General features: G+C 36.0%; 1 protein-coding gene across 2 annotated transcripts in view; it reads right to left on the bottom strand.

Moving 5' to 3' along the window:
* Window positions 1-12564, bottom strand: part of LOC143575736 (putative DUF21 domain-containing protein At3g13070, chloroplastic) — a 67092-nt gene extending 54528 nt beyond the window's left edge. The window contains exons 1-14 of one of the 2 annotated variants that reach the window (XM_077060032.1): window positions 11899-12564; window positions 11733-11830; window positions 11515-11608; window positions 8433-8510; window positions 8215-8318; window positions 8052-8133; window positions 7823-7962; window positions 7663-7741; window positions 7526-7589; window positions 7367-7458; window positions 7027-7092; window positions 6831-6947; window positions 5765-5944; window positions 5052-5291 (exon numbers count right to left, since the gene is read on the bottom strand). In XM_077060032.1, coding sequence (XP_076916147.1) covers window positions 5091-5291; window positions 5765-5944; window positions 6831-6947; window positions 7027-7092; window positions 7367-7458; window positions 7526-7589; window positions 7663-7741; window positions 7823-7962; window positions 8052-8133; window positions 8215-8318; window positions 8433-8510; window positions 11515-11608; window positions 11733-11830; window positions 11899-12432 — 1929 coding nt within the window. In that variant the 5' untranslated portion in view covers window positions 12433-12564 and the 3' untranslated portion in view covers window positions 5052-5090. Of the gene's footprint in view, window positions 1-4918; window positions 5292-5764; window positions 5945-6830; window positions 6948-7026; window positions 7093-7366; window positions 7459-7525; window positions 7590-7662; window positions 7742-7822; window positions 7963-8051; window positions 8134-8214; window positions 8319-8432; window positions 8511-11514; window positions 11609-11732; window positions 11831-11898 lie in introns of those variants that run through there. The other variant, XM_077060031.1, reaches the window with a different exon arrangement.
* Window positions 12565-17896: the final 5332 nt, after the last annotated feature.

The following is a 17896-nucleotide window of genomic DNA, read 5'->3' on the forward strand; positions in this document are numbered from 1 at the left end:
TTCTCAAGGTCAAACTAAAGCTAATATTTGATTCTAACTAGTTCTTGTTAATTAAAGCTTGTTATTATAGTTTGTGTAAAATATATTTCCCTTGTTTCCTTGGTTTTCCCCTCTCCAGCCATGGTTGGATTAGGTGTTATTGCTATTATAAGGTAATGCTACAATCTACATGGAGGGCTATTATAGTCCTTGTTAACACTTTAATTCGTTTAAGCTTATTAATATTCGTTAACTTTATATTCCCCTTGTTTTCTTGGCTTTCCCTTCTCCGACCGTGGTTGGGCTAGGTGTATTGCTATTATAAGGCAAGGCTACATGGAGGAATATTATACTCCTTGTTAACACTTTAATTTGTTTAAGCTTATTAATATTGTTTAGTTTCTAAGTATTTTAGTTACCAAATCATTTTAATAAGTTCTATGGTATTGGGTATGTGGTAACCATCCTCGATTTCATTCCGAGTCAAGGACCGAACCAAAACTGAACTTTTGAATAAACACTTTATTATTAACATGTTGTATGTAAGACTTAAGTATCATCATTTCTAAATTTATTTTAAAAATTTCTATGGTATTGGGTATGTGGTAACCATCCTCGGTCTTAATCCGAGTCAAGTACCGAACTAAACCGAGTTCCTTCGCTTAAGACACACTACTTGTGTTTTGGGCCACCAAATCTCATATTTTTCCTTAAAACTATATTATAAACTAATTTTAATTATTTTCTAAAAATACTTGGTATGTCGGATTCAACTTGATCTTATAACAAGTTTGGACCGACAAAGCCAAGCACTCACTTAATTGACGCTGAGGTTATTCCTAATAGAACTAGACACTTGGTTATGTTTCTTTTGATTTCATTGAGTTATCTCATAGCATTTATTACATTGGAGTCTCGGCTTCCGGCTTGGGCAATTATCAAGACTCAAACCTACAAATCCGAACACTCGTAAAATCTCGTATTGGTATCTATTTAACAAAGGGTCTTGCAATATTGCAATTATTCCCAAATATTTACTTAACAAAGGTTAAGTTAAACTAATGAATAGAATACCAAGACCCGATTTCGAGTAAACTTACTTTTCAAAAACCATTACTTTAATTTTTTATGTGTTTACACTTCAACCCTTAAACTTTAATTATTCATTTACTTGTCATGTTATTTTACTTTAAAGCTTTTAAGACCATCTACTAACACAAGACCCTCTTAATCTAGGTCTTGATCGTTGAACTTACCTTTCCGTTTCATCACAAACTAATCATTCAAGTTACTAATTTATTGTGAGTACATTTCTTCCTCGTTTTATTTTTATACTTTGGGGGTAACATGCATACCTATTCAAATTAAGAATGATTTAAGATACTAGATCCTCAAATCACAAACTCTAGGGTGTATGATACTTTGAATATTTGCCCTATTGTGTGTTATATGCTTCATATGCTTTACGTGCACGAGTGTTTATTTGGATGTTGTTGTTGAGCCTCAATAAGTATGATTATACGCACCCCTAACTACTTTAGCCTTGTGCTAGTATAATAGGGCCTCATTATCCGAATATGTTGGTTGTTACCAATTAGAAAGGATCCTTATTTATTTATGATTTATATACCGCAATTGTTGCTTTTATTTATAGTTTCATATACGATTTGTGGATTTTGCCTCATATTATATATATACTCAAAATTTTGAAATTTCTCACCAACATTCGTGTTGACAAATTATATTTTATGCATTGTTACAGGTTTGTTTATTGGTTGATTGGAGTTTGAAGACGCTACTTTATTTTGAGACCGTTTAGGTTATTTAGAAGAATGAACAACTTAATTCTTGTATTTGGTGTTATTTTGTATGAACGAGTTGTGTTACTTTTAATGATTAAATGAAATGAATGAGTTGTTTAAATATTGTCACTTTAATAGTGTCTTGTGTTCTTGAGCAATCCGTTGCACCGTGGCATGTTCCGCCGCGTTTGGTCGGGGTGTGACAGATTGGTATCAGGGCCATGACTATAGGATAGGCGGTTAGACGTAACGCCTTAGTATAATTTATGCTTTAGGGTCCTTATACGTGTTTCTTATACATGATTACCCTACTGGATTGTTCGTTACACTTATATATTTATGTACTTATTTATTTCATTTAATCCCAAAAATATACACATGCACACACTCTCATAGTATTCCAAGGTATCCTTACTTACCGCAAAAAGTAGGTTTTTATGGATCACAAACTTAATTTAGATCCCGTTATTTATCATCTCTTTAAAGCTTGACTCTATAAATAAAATGAATGAGTTGTTTAAATATTGGCAGTTTAATAGTGTCTTGTGTTCTTGAGCAATCCATTGCACCCCGACATGTTCCGTCGCCTTTGGTCGGGGTGTGACAACAGGTTAATAACACGTGGGAACTAGTTCCACCATCGATAAATTATCCTACTATACGTTGTATGTGGTGGTTTTGTTACAAGTTTAAGTCTGATGGTTCCCCCGGACGGTACAAGGCTAGACGTGTTGTAGATGGTAAGTATCTGATAGTGGGTGTGGATTGTGATGACACCTTTAGTCCGGTTGTTAAACCGCCAACGATTCATACAGTCTTAACTTTAGCAGTGTCCCGGTTTTGGTCGATTCATCAATTGGAGGTTAAAAGCGCGTTCTTACTTGGGGGATTACAGGAAAACGTATTCATGTATCAACCTCTGGGTTTTGTCAACCGCAACATGCCTAATCATGTATGTTGGTTAAAGAACACACTATATGGGCTTAAACAGGCACCACGGGCGTGGTATAATCGGTTTTCTACGTTTATTACTGCACACGGTTTTCGATATAGCACATGTGACCAGTCTTTGTTTGTTTATAATCACGGTTCAGACCAGGCATACTTACTTTTATATGTTGATGACATCGCTTTAGCTACCTCCAATACAAAACTCCTAAGTTCGATCATGATACACTTTCGAGGGAATTTGCCATGACTGATCTGGGTAATTTGCATCATTTTCTTGGAATTACAGCTACGCGAGATCAACACGGTTTATTTTTATCTCAGGCGAACTATAAGCGGGACATTATTGAGGGAGCTGGTTTGTTGAATTGTAAGTTGTGTGCCACTCTGGTTGACACGACAACTAAACTAAGTGCCTCTGATGGAGACCTTCTTCCCGATGGCACCTTATATCGTGCGTTGGCCGGTGCCTACAGTATCTCACCTTCACAAGACCGGACATCACCTATGCAGTTCAACAGGCATGTCTCTTTATGCATGCTCCACGTAAAATCGCATTTCGGTTTCATGAAGCATATTATTCAGTATCTAAGTAGCACCATTGAGCATGGTTTGCGTATCACTCCCTCCCCAGTTCACTCCTTAATGGCCTATTCCGATGCTGACTGGGGTGGGTGTCTAGACTCCCGGCATTCTACTTCGGGCTACTACGTTTATCTAAGCAACAATTTGATCTCATGGTCTTCTAAATGACAACTTACTGTATCCCGCTCAAGTGCGGAAGCAGAATACCACGGCGTTGCGAAAGTAGTGGTCGAGATTACTTTGATTCGTAACCTGTTAGTGGAGCTTAATGTCCCACTTTCTCGGGCCACTGTCATCTACTCGACAATGTTTCGGTCGTTTATTTGGCTCACAATCCTGTACAACATCAACGTACAAAGCATGTGAAATAGACATTCATTTCGTTCGAGAAAAAGTTTGTCTTGGTCATGTTAGGGTGTTACATGTCCCGTCTTTGTCTCGGTATGCTGATATTTTCACTAAAGGGTTGTCGCGCATGTTATTTCAGAAGTTCAGAACTAGTTTGAACATTCACTCATGTTACTCTTAAACTGCATGGGAGTATTAAAAGAAAATATTGATAGGCATTTATTAAAAGAATAAATGATTTGTAATATGTTTATAATTATTTTCAAGCCTTGTTTAGACATATTCTCGCATTATATATTGGGAATTAGTTTGTACAGATCATTAAGCAATACACAAACTTTCACATTTCACTTGGGCCCTGAGTATCGTAGTGCATGTACGTTTGTCCTTCACAACAAAAATAACAGTGAGTAAAACTCAAAGAACACGTCATTGTCAAAACAAAATTGTTGAACAGATAAGAGATTTTGTTTAATTTTGGGAACGTGCAGTATGTTTGACAGATTAAAGATTTTATACGGGGAGTAAATTTTGGACGAACCAATGTGTAGAGGTTTACCGTCGCCAACATGGAGGGCATCATGACCGTAGTATGCTTAAGGGTTGTCTTAGTCTAAACTTGAAAAATCCGGTACAACATGGCTGGTCCCGTGTTAGGACACCAGGATGAAGAACCTGTTTCTGAAAAGCTAGTAAAATTGGCCTGAGGGGCTATCGGAGTGGTAGAGTTGGACTGACTTGGGCATTCAGAGGGAAGATGTTCAATACCACATTGGTTACAATGTCCATATACTATACTTTGGGTTGATGCCCATGCAAACTAAGTACGGTTTGCTCCACTGTGACCATGCGCCCCGTTGTAATTTCCTCACGAGTTTCCACACATGTTGCCTCTTGTTATCACGAGCAGCATAAAACGCTTGAGGTTGGGGGCTGTTATTGGCCTTAGAATCAGTATCTGTAGTTTGTGGGCGGTAAAAGTAAACGAGAATTTGTGAGAGTTGTGAGCAAGTTTATCTGCAAGGATAGCAGCCAGCAGTGCCATTTGTTAATCAGAGATTTGATTGAATGATTTAAAGAGTACAAGGCAACCCGTTAACTAAGTTGCATTTTACTACCATATAGATATATAAATAACAATAGATGGTCTAACAAAGTTCACACAAAAAACCCCTCATTCAATTCGGTTTTCAAATCATTTTGAACCAAATTATATTATTTTTTTATTCACTAATTCGAGTCAAAACAGATAAATATAAATCTATTAACTTTCCTTCAAATACTGAGAAAATGATATGGTTTCATTTTTCTTTGAGAAAAGAAACCTTGTTTGTATTCATCAACTCCCATGAATCTCCTCTCTTCCTACATCTACTCTCAATATTTCATTTTCATTTCAAAATTCAAAACCAAAAGAGTTTGCTTTGCTTATCCTTCTTTCATTTCATGTTGTGGAATTGCGTCATCATCCTCGTGTACACTTGTTTCATCATCATCATCATCACCGTCATCATCGACCCATTTACTATTCACGATTACTGGAACTACCTTCTTCGCTTCTGTTTCATCCTCACTGCTCACCCGTTCAAACCTCACCGCGCCAACTTTTCTAGCGTTGCCTGCTAAAATCTACACACCAAAATACTCTCAGAATAGGTGTGCATGGGTCGGTTTTCGGCTAAAACTGAATCAAAAACCGAATACTCAGCTTTTAGTTTTTGGGTTAAATTAGGCCTGATAATTTTGTTAATAAATGATTAATTGATTATTATACATTAGGGCCTAAAGCTTTGGGGCTATACACCATTTAATTTTCATATATTTAATAGCAAAATCGGTTCTTTTACAGGTTCGGTTTCAATGGTTCAGTTCGGTTTCAATGGTTCAGTTCGGTTTTTGGTGCATTCAAAAACGAAACCGAAATAAAAAATTCGGTTAAAGAAACAGAAAACCAAAACGATGAATTTGGGATGGGATCAGTTATTTTGGTCAGATTATGTCAGTTAATTCAGTTACAGTTCGGTTTTCGTGGTTTCATGCGCGCCCCTAGATTATATGCATGCAAAAAGTTATTATAAAATAAACAAGGCAAAACACAATACCTCTATTTGAAATATTTGGTTCTTTTCATTTTCTTTTTGATGTGAACGATCGCCATCATCCTCATTATACTCATCATCAACTTCTTCCTTTTCAAGAACCACTTTGATTCGTTCACCTGTTTTTGGTATGTATCCAAACGCCTCACACACAAACCCCGACACCGTTTCATATTGATGACCCTGTTAAAACACATGCACAAATTTATTAATAATAATAATAATAATAAGCCTAAATTATAAATTTTTCCCTTTATAGTTAACAAACTATGGAATGAATCCTCTATAATTTTTGACTTCCACTAATTGTCCTTTATTTGTAAAACTTCCCTCGTTTCTCATCCTTTAGTCTAACGCCCATCCAATTTGTCTACTAAGTCAGGGCATGCGCTATAAACATGAGGGCACTAACTTAATCCCCCCCCCCAACACACACACAAATTTCTTCAGACGTTAGCTCACCACCTCGACGATGTCCAAAATTGTTCCCACCCGACTTCTTTCGTACTTTTCTGGCCAACCACATCCCTTGTTTTTTTCTTCTTGTACTCCGGCAAAAAACCCTGTTTCTTCCTTCCTTGAAGCCCGTGCCAGCCTACCACACTTTCATCCGCCCTCCATCTCCTCTCAGATTTGGCGTTAAGGGTTGATGGTGGTGGTCGCGGCGTAGGTTGTAGAGAGAGATGAGAACAGTAAACAGAAGAAAGTGGCGGTAGTGGGTTTTAACAAAAACAAAAATAATATTATACTTCTGTATTTACATGAATACTCCCTGTATTTATGACCAAATTACAACTTCTATTATGTTAACACTAATAGTCCTTCGAGGAATAAAAAGACGGAAACGCCCTCATGTGCACTGCACACGACGTGACTTAACTAAAAAACTTAACCTCAGTTAGCAGAAAGCACGAATTCCGTAAGAACTTTTGAAAAAAAGAACAAACATTGAAAGCCAAAAATTTTAGGGATCCATTCCATAATGTGTAACTTGGTCTAATAATTGTAACTCGGTCTAATAATAATGAACCAAAATCACAAAAATAAAATTAAATCAATTAGCAGGTACCTCAGGCATCTTTATGTTAAGATCTTCAGAAAGCTGGTCAATAGAAGTATTTGCATCTACATCATATATTCCTTCAGCCCTCATTACAATATAACCAGTCTTTTTATCTATTTCCTCCTTTTATAACATAAAAAAGAACATACCTTTTAATTACCAACCATAAAAATGTCAAAAAAGGAGTAAAAAAATAGCTTACTTTTGAATCATTTTCATCAAAAATTTCACCAACAATTTCTTCAACCACGTCTTCCAGTGTTACAATCTGTTGCATACATGTAATCAGTTTAACTTAATAGTCAGTAAATATGACATATAGGTGACAATCTTGACCCGTTCTTTAAACAATGATTCGACTCAGACAAAAAATAAATAGTATATGGGTAAAGATTGGGTCACCTCAAATTAGTAAATGGGTCAAAACAGGCAGGTATTATATAAAACTTATTAACTCGTTTTGACCCGTGGCTCGAACCTGACCGGCCTGCACAAAATTTGCCACGCCTAAATAATGACTAAAGAAAAAGGGGCATACTTACTCCAACGGTCCCACCATACTCGTTCAGTACAACCGCCATGTGTACCTTTCTGATACGAAACTCTCTAAGCAGATTCCATACCGACATCGAATCTGCATTATTACTTCTAACACAATTATTAACCGATGAAGAGAAAGATATATGAATCAAACAAAATACCAGGAACAAAATAAGCCGGTTTATGAGCCATATCCCCCACCGTGGAAGTTTCTAGAAGGTCTCCCTTCAAAATAAACCAAAATTCTACATTAACAAGGCAACTTTTGATTTAATTAACGACAGGGCAGTCATCTAACCTTCTGAACATAGTCTAACAGATCCATCGCATATGCAATACCGACTATATTATCAACACGTTGTTCAAAAACTGGTACCCTGAGAATGCAAGCATATTATTGCATGATTAAGTGCATCAAAATTAATATTTCCTAACTTAATAGAAAATATATAGTATACCTTGAATATTGATGAGTGACCCACAATGCGTGGAAATCGACTAACGTTGCACTAGCATCACTAGCTACAACATCAACCAAAGGTGTCATAACTTCACGAACATATGTGTCTTTAATTTCTAAAACATTTTCAATCATATCCTGCAAAAGACTTTCACAATGTATTAGCCCTATATTTAATAAATGAACGATGAGTGTATATATTTGTAGAACACTTTTAATCAATATACTTGTTCTTCCTCTTCAATGGCCCCGCTTAATTCAGCTCCTCGTAGCATCAACTTCAACTCATCCTCCGTGACATACGGTTCACTGGAAATAGTAAAAAAAAAATGAAAAAAAGAGCAAAAAATGAAATTGAAATTATAAAAAAATTTGAAACTTAAGACGCACCTTCTTCCTTTGAGACCGAGCAATTTGAGCATTCCCATAGAGAGATAGGTTACGACTCTTCCAACAGGATATAAAACTAATGAAAGCCATGCAATCGGCCTGACCTAGAGTCAATGGAGGTCAACTCGTCAGATAAACTCCTCAAAAGTTAAAAAAAAGAGAATATTCATTTGTATTTTGTTATAATTATGAAGAAAGAAAGATGGTTTTAATCGTACCACAAATCTTGCGACCTCGGTGGCGTTATGAACGGCTATACTTTTTGGAGTTATTTCAGTGAGTAACAAAACAGCAACCTGGTATAGATAGATACCGGATTAATGCAATTAAGAATACTATTGGAAAGTTCGTGCAGTTTGTTTAGAAAACCAAGCAACAAAAAATTTATCTTATTTATGTGATTAATAATTACATCGTTATATATAACATCTTTTAAACGTTACATGAAGACCCATAGTATAATCAAATAGCTTTTCAATACATAACACATATAAAAAGAATAATAAAACATGAAGTTGTAGAAGATAATGCTTGGGAATGCTTCTGTTGTTTGAAGTCTCGTTAATCAGATGCCGGTGTATGAATAGTTCAAATCTCGGTTTAAAAAAGTGCGAAGAGCTCCTAGGCTTTAGGTCCCAAAAACCTAGGCACGTGCATTTCGTACTTTTCAGAAGTTCTTCTCCCTAATGTTTTTTTGTCCCAATCAACCTTTTTGCCAAAAAGCTATGTCTCTCTTTGGCGTTGCGCTATGTACAGCGAAATAAGCTTTATTTAAAACCAAAAGCTACGTCTCTCATTTTATTTTTCCCGATCAACTTTTTAATCAAGTAACCTTTTCATATTTCTTCATTCCGTTAACCGTTTGTTGTTTTTACATATCAGTCTCCTACAAAACCTAATAACCCAGAAGTACATGAGATGTTGCCTCAAGGCCCTGAGGAGCTATTCCCATGCCCTAAACACACACTAAAATGTGTGAGGGTAAATAGGTAGAAATAGAAGTATGTGTGATGCAGTTTCGATTAGCAATCAAATGGCTCAAGAACACAACGATTTCATTCAAACGATTCAAACCGAATGATTCGGTTAACACGCTTAAAGCTTACAAATTCTTTATTCAAAAAATCAACTAACTAAGCCAAAAGACCTAACAACCCTATTTATATATATATAAATAAACATTCGGGCCGGGCCGACTTAACGGACCGGATGCTCTTGCATCAATGTGATGTGCAGAAAGAGAGATATAAAAGCTACCACTATTTTATTAAACAAAAGACCTATAAATAGCATACAAAAAAGCAAGTGTGGGGCATGAAAGTAGCAACTAAAATGCTACCTACTTAGTCCACCTAAAGATCCGGTACAACCTAACGACCCACTCTTCTAACATACACCATTCAACATACAATTCCACATCATTCAGTCAACCAAGTCCAAGTAATTAAAATCTAATAAAACCAAAATAGGCAAAGAGACTAAACTTGCAGCAAAAAACTCAACAATGAACAATCTCACATTCATTTGAAAAGTCAAAAGACCCTTTAATCCCCTGGACGCTTTATTCTCTTGGGTCGCAGCCTGCTGCCCAGTATGACCCACTGACCCGTGAATAACTCGATTAACCCAACATCATTTTCCTAATTTTGACCAGTTTTGACTTTTATCTATGATATTGATAGGTAAAATGACCAAAAAAGACATACATGTAAAAAAAACAGACATTTTGAGAAACGGGAATAATGATTTAACAGATTAAGTTAAAACTAAGTTGTCAAAAACCATTCGTGCGTGCCTAGGCCCTCAGGAGAGGCAGACGATCTTCCAGATATATTTTGGTCAGATTTTGGTGAAATTCTAGCAAATTTCTGCAAATTGTAAGCAGACTGATCTGAAACATCCAAAATGAGGTGTCGGAAACAGCCTGAACTAGCCCTAAACAAGTCTAAAACAAGTCAAAAATCCCCAAAAATTTGTATGTTTATGCTTATGCATCTTCCTTATCTCAGGCCCTTGCTTTTTAAGAGCCTTGCCTTTGAGTCTTTGACAACTACGAGTTAAGAAGAAAGGGCAATAATAAATTTTATGTTTCCTTAGATAATTAATTTTGTTGCAACTAGTAGTAACCTTAATATTTAACCCTTATGAAATTAAATAACCAAAGCATACTGATACAAACCCGGTTAATTCAATTGGTGTTGGTTCCCACCTAAACCCTTTAGCAGAAGAATATTATTAGGATCTGAAGTAGTGAATGGTTTCACAAGCAGTTTTTCTATCTACTAACCGCTAGCATTAGTATTAATTCATTTTGTTTTTTATCAGGTACTGTCAATGTATTATTTGTTGGTTCCCTTATGAAATTGGTGTTGGTTCCCACCTAAACCCTTTAGCAGAAGAATATTATTAGGATCTGAAGTAGTGAATGGTTTCACAAGCAGTTTTTCTATCTACTAACCGCTAGCATTAATATTTAACCCTTATGAAATTAAATAACCAAAGCATACTGATACAAACCCGGTTAATTCAATTGGTGTTGGTTCCCACCTAAACCCTTTAGCAGAAGAATATTATTAGGATCTGAAGTAGTGAATGGTTTCACAAGCAGTTTTTCTATCTACTAACCGCTAGCATTAGTATTAATTCATTTTGTTTTTTATCAGGTACTGTCAATGTATTATTTGTTTATCTAACCTACTGGGTTTAACCCTAGCCCTTGTAATCGGAGATCCAGCCCATCTCAAATTTGGCTATTTATCTTAATTTCAGTACCTTAGTTATATTTTCAATGTTCAAGCATCAAGCTTCCAACAGAGAACAAGTAATCACAACACTAACAATAGAGCTTCTGAGAGGACGGCAACACTTGCTCAAACATGATGAAAGTGGTAAATGAACGAAAAGTGGAGATTGTTTTCATCAAATAAATGGTTTTCGGTTCAATAGGGTGAAATAAATCTTCAAAAGAATTTATGAAGAGATTAAAACACACTCTTTCAACTGAATTAAACACAGGACTAAACGGTAAGGTATTGACTGGAAGAGTTGGTGTAGGTCCCTGATAAGAGTGTTTCTAGTTTTACAATATAACAGGGTAACTTCTAATGTCGGTTGTATTTCTTTTTCCGGCCTTTATTTAGTCAATATTGTAACTAAAGCCTAATTATTGTGGCATCAATAATCAGTTTCAAAACACAGATGAAATACCCTTAAAATATCAGTTAAAAAATAATTGGCACCATTTTATTATGCAATATAAACAATTTTAAAATCTTATTAACAGGCAGATACTAATCATACCGTCATTACTCCTGTGGCTGCACTCACGCCTGCTTCACCAAATATCGCAGTTGCTGCTTCCGTCACCAGTGCTGTTGCTCCAATATTTACAACCCTAAAAATTCCAAATAGACAAATATCAAATCATGTTCCTACATGTTTCCTCTTTAATAAATCTTTTAACTTGACAGTAAACATAATCCAAATCAACTCATTTAAACGGAAACAAAGAACATTACGTTGTGCCAATAAGAATAGTCGTCAAAAACCGAGTAACATCGTTCCTGAGCATTTTAAACACACCATTCTCAGACTCTTTCTCGGCCAACTCTCTAACCTGGAACAACATTTATTATTAATCATGTCAAGGTTATAAATTTCCAAACAATAACAAAACACAAATACCTTCCAAGGCCAAAGCGTCGTAATCGAAGTCTCGGCCATCGAAAAAAACGCAGACAAACCAAACAAAGCCGCCAGTATCAACCCCTGCTCCTTCAAAACCTTAAGCACCATCAAAACCTTCGGCAACGAATTCGTCATCGAAACCTTAATCTGTTCAAAACCCACAACCCCTTCCACGGCCACCGCCCCACGGCATCCGAACACAAACACCCCGCAACACGCAGCCGCCAAAATCAAACCTTTTTTAACCAGAATTTCAAGAAAATTAGAACCAACAGTTTTGGGGGTTTTGACAGCGATGCTGTTGCAACATTTGAGGTGAACAGATGTTAACCGTGGGTGTTGTCGAAGGAGAGTGGTGGGTCTTGAATAATGAATGTTTATAAGGATGATTTTGTGGGTGAATTGAGTGGTGCAATGTAAGAATCTAGGGCTGGGTTTTGGGCGTAATTTGAGAAAGTGGGATTTGGGTATTATTATTGTGTTAAATAGTGAATTGGTTCGAATTGGGGGTTCTAAAGCTACAACATCCATGTGGGTTTTTCTTTGTTGAGAATAATAATTAGAATAATTGATGGAAACAGAGATGAATTAGGGTTTAGTGAAGAAGAAGTGGTGGTGGTGGTGGTGGTGGTGATGGTGTTTTTGTTGTTGTTGGTTATTATTATTATTCGTCACCATTTCCACACAACACCAACCCCTTTTGTCTGCTCAGAACGCAAGTTGTAATTTTTATTTATGAATCCAGTGTGAGTGTTTGTTTGTATAGCCCGGAATACTTCGACAATTCTGATTCTAACCAATGTAAATATTACCTACCCTATGTAAACTAGTCAGTGCGGTTTACGAGTTAGTAGGTTTGAATATTATATTAAAATTTAAACGTAATTAAGAGCAAAGTGTCATTTTTGTTCTTTTATTTTGACAAATATTACGAATTTAGTCTAAAAACTTTATTTTTTGCATAAGAACTCTTCACGTTTTTTCAATTCCTGCCAATTACATCCAAATTATTAACTACGTTAAATATAATCATTAAATTTTTTTATTTATTTTTTTTTTATAAAAAAAAGAAAGAAAATTTTATATTTCAAAGAAACATCCTAACGATTTACAATGAAGTGGCAGGTAAGCGGGCAACAAGCTGCGCCGCAACCCCCTTTTGGATAGCAAACCCAATCCGACTAAAAACAAAGTTTTGATTCTTATGGGCTGATACGTTACTATACACAACTTTCTGAACCCTATTCAAAAGGTCCACGGCATCCGGAGCTAAGAAACCAAAATTGTTAAAGGCGAAAGGGATAAACACGTGTTGATTCTCCAACTCGTGTATTTTCAATTAAATTAGGGGCAAACATGTATTTTCAATTTTTCATTATTATAATACTTATTTTTACTTATTGTAATCCCAATCCCCTGGACCCCAAACCCCAAAGCACTTCTTCAATTATTAAGAGACAGAAACCCTAACTACGACTCCATCAATCGTCTTCGTCAAACACCGCTTGTATGCAACAACCATCGATCATCTTCGTTGAAAATGACTAAAATGTGGTTTGTTCGGAAGGCAAATTCTTACTTTGATCCTACTCGCGATTACAGTTTGTTCATCTACTACCCAAATCTTAGAAAATAGGTTTCCTTTACACAAATCTTTAATTTTTTTTATCTAGATTATGATTGCAGCACAAAACCCGTGTGGGTTTACACTGAAGTTCCATCATGGGGGTGATTTCAAAACTTCTCCAGTGATTAGATACGACATGGGTAATGTAGACTATGTTGACAAGGTTAATTCTGACCTTTTTTTCTTTGATTATTATGGACGATATGGTGGACGAACTTGGTTACCAAAAGATGATGTAGCATCATACCATTTTAGGGTTTCAGAACTTGGTTTAAGACCATTGAAAAATGATAGTGATGTTCTTAATCTGATCCAGTATGCTGAAATAAATAAAGTTATTGAAGTATATGTGGAGCACGTGAGAAGATCCAAAAAGAATTATGATAGTCAAGTTGAGGACAATAATAAGGGGAAGACTATTATAGTTGAAGTTGACGATGGTGAAAGTGGAAGTGATAAGGTTAGTGATGAGGGTAGTGATGAAGGGAGTGATGAGAGAAATGATGATCAAGATGCAGACTTCATAGTATATGAGGAGAACTTAGTTGAAGATTATAACGTAGATACGGATCTATTTAGCGCTGCTGTTAACTTTGACATTAGTGATCAAGGTGAGGAAAATGATGAACTTGAAGATGGTGATGAAGTAGATTTAGAAGGGTTTGATAGCCTAACTGACATTGATAATGATAGCCCATTACAAAGGGCTGTCAGGAATGTTAGGAGGAAGAAGAAAAGGGAAAAACTAAATAAGGATTGCCCCTTCTATGTTGGGCAATCTTTCACTGATAAAGAAGTCATAAAGGAAGTTGTGAAGGATTATGCTGTACATTCAAGAAGATAGTTGTGCTTTCAAAAAATGACCGCTCTAGACTTCGTGTGATTTGTTTAGGAATAAATCCAAGTCTCGGTAGTTGTGATAATGAAAAGGATGGGGCGTTAAAGAAACATGGTAGGACCAGGGGTAGTTTTGTGAAACCAAAGAAAGTAGGTAGTGCATTAAAAGGAAGTTCAATCAAAACTAAAAATGTAAGTGATACATCCAAGGGAAATTCTGAAAAAGAAAAAAAAAAACAAGTGGGAAAGGCACTTCTGTCAAAACCAAAGTAACACATGCCCTTAGAAAAAAGCTTCATGATCCAACTTTCCCCTGGCTTTTTACATGTTTCTTATATGGGGAGTAGTGGTTGGGCTGTTAAAAGGTACAACAATGAGCACCATTGTTTGCAAACAATGGATGTTAATTTGTGCACAGTTGATTGGTTGGCCAACAGATTGAACCAACCCTTTCATCAAACCAAGAATTCTGCTAGAGGATCTACAAAAGAAATTTCAAGTCCAAATTTCTAATAATCAGATTTTTAGGGCTAAGGAGATGGCAAATGAGAATGTTCTTGGAGATTATAAGGCACAATATGGGAGTTTAAGGGACTATACTGAGGAGTTGATTAGATCTAATCCAGGAACAATTGCGAAGATAGATGTTGAACCATTTACTAACCCTAGCAGTTCAACAAGGCAATTCAGGAGGATTTACATATGCTTAGGTGCTTTGAAGGCAGGATGTAAGGTAGCCGTGATAGATATTTTGGGGCTTGATGGGTGTTTTATGAAGGGACCATTCCCTGGGCAATTTTAACAGCAGTAAGAATGGATGCAAACAACGGGATATACTCGGTTGCATACGCATTGGTTGAGGCTGAGACTACTACTAATTGGAGATGGTTTTTAGAGTGCTTAGGAGATTATTTGGATTTGGAAGCTAACGGTAATTTCACATTTATAAGTGGCAGGCAAACGGTATGTAGTTGTTTTATTTGTACTTTGTTAAAACTGTTGCTTTGATAGGGTATAATACATGTTGTGAAGGACGTGTTTCTAAGTGCTGAGCATATGTATTGTTCAAGGCATATACATGAAAATATGAAGCCAAAGTGGAGAGGTGTGATCTTTAGAGACCTATTGTGGAGTTGTGCTACTGCAACAACAACAACAAAATGCTTTGACAAGGCTACAAAGGCAGTCTTGAAGGAAGATAAAGGCCCTTCATGAGTGGTTGAACAATAATCCTTCAAAACATTGGTCAAGAGCCATTTTTAGTGGTATGTAATTCTAGCCCTATATAAAGTAATAATGTTTTGATTACTAATTTGTCTAACTTGAAATTTTGTAATTATTGTAGTTAGGCCAAAGTGTGATGTGTTGTTGAACAACCTCTGTGAGGTTTTCAACAGGCAATTGGTTTTTGGAAGGTACAAGCCTATCATTACTTGCCTTGAGTTCATTAGGGAATATCTATGAAAAGGATGGTTGTGGTACATAAGCAGATTGCTAAGTGTTAAGGCCTATTACCACCACCAGTTGCTACAAATTCATTTGATACAATCAAGACTGAAGCCAATCTGTATAATGTGATTTGGAGTGGTTGTACAAAGTATCAAGTGAATGGGCCTAACCAAGACCAAAAATCTGTTAATCTTGATGAGAGGACTTGTTCATGTAGAAAATGGGAACTCACTGGCATGCAGCATGCGGTGGCATGTATTTGGAATATGGCTAAGCATGGTATGGGTGATGGTATCTCAGAAAAATGGGTGGATAAATCTTGCTGGTTGGAGACATGAAAAAGGTTTATCAACATACCATAAACCCAATTGATGGCATTGACATGTGGCCAGTTTCTCAATGCCCAATTACCTTAACACCTCCAAAACATCAAAAGCAAATTGGCATACCAAAGAAAAAGAGAAAGAAATCAAAGTTGAAGAATTAACTTAAAGCATGTCAACCACTGGAAAAATTCCAAAGAAGGCAGGTACAGTTACATGTGATATTTGCAAGCAGAAAGGGCATAACAAAAGGAGTTGCACTGCTGGAAGTCAATATGGGGCTGCATAGGGAGGTGTTGGACAACAAGTTGGGGTTGCAGTTTAGGGGTGCTTTGGTTATGTATACAGTATAAAATTATTGTCTTTCGTTTTAGAAACTTATGTCTTTTGGTGGTGTTATGCTTATGTCTTATGTTTAAAAACTTATTATGCTATGCTGTAGTTTAGGGGTGCTTTTAGTTTGGTGATTGTAAGTGTATTTTGCTACAATGGATGGATATTTTGTAATATGGATGAGTGGTTTATGTTTATGTAATATGAATGTATGGTTTATCTTTTGGTATTATCTGTATAATTTATCAAATTGAAGATGTTTAATTTTAGGTAAAATGGCATTTGTCTAATGGCAAACACTTCCATGTTTATGGACATATACTTATGCATAATGCATAATATACTGTTTATTGTTGATAATTATGAATAATGCATTCGTTATGCATAATGCATAATATACAATTTAGATAATGAAGTTACTTATTTTGACAAGGCTGCTAATAAGTAGGGGTAAAAACGAGTAGCGTCACCGTGAGTTACATGAGCTTAAATGAGCCCGAGCCAAGCTCGAGCTTGAAAAAAATGATATAGAGATCGAGATAGAGAAATGAGATGAGCACTATGTAAGTTAAACTAGCCGAGCTCGGGCTTGGCTTGGCTAGTTTGCACTCCTAAGTTTAACAATGGAGCTTTTATATTATTAATTACTATTGCATTAATATAAGGTTTTATTTGTTTTAAAATATTATAGTTGTAGCAACATGAGGTTTTATTATTGTTGCGGTAACATTGACTTCTTTATTCCCTCGTGCATTAACATCAAAATAATTGTTGTAGTAACATGACTTTTTTATGACTTGTCTATAACATCAAAACATCACTTGAATTAACATCTAAACATCAACATCATTAACATTACTTGCATTATAACATCAGTTACATGAGCAAAATACAACAAGTCTAATACTTGCATTACTTGGAACATCAAAACACTACTTGCCACATGCTAATACTTTAGTCAATTGAACATATAATACAAAATTAAGAATACCCAACTAAAGCATAACATTAGTTTAAGTCCCTTGTTCTCCACTGCCAATTGTCTTCCAATCTGTTGAAGTTTCTTGTTCTGGTTGTCCATGGTTATTGCTTTTTCTACATGCCGCTTAATCGAGTTCAAAAGTCCAGAAATGACAGTACCAACTCTTTCCCATAATGCTGGCTTCGCCTAACATACAAATCCACAGCTTCGTCCCTCCTTCCATAAAACGTGGTAATCCGATCAGAAATTAGGTTAAAAAAATGTTCAATTTTTGTGTAATTTGAACTTACCCATTTGTTGCAACAATGAATACAATGAGCTGGGTTCAATGATGTCCAAGACGTGCGAATAACAGTTGCCGCACCACACACGCAAAGAACCATGGTCGATTGTCGAGCTCTACTTGAAATTTGATGAACTCAATTCATGGGGTTGCATGAAATA

Source organism: Bidens hawaiensis, unplaced genomic scaffold (genome assembly GCF_021521415.1).
Source record: "Bidens hawaiensis isolate Kalapana, Puna unplaced genomic scaffold, B.hawaiensis_p1.1 tig00027599_1, whole genome shotgun sequence".
Classification (NCBI taxonomy): domain Eukaryota; kingdom Viridiplantae; phylum Streptophyta; class Magnoliopsida; order Asterales; family Asteraceae; genus Bidens; species Bidens hawaiensis.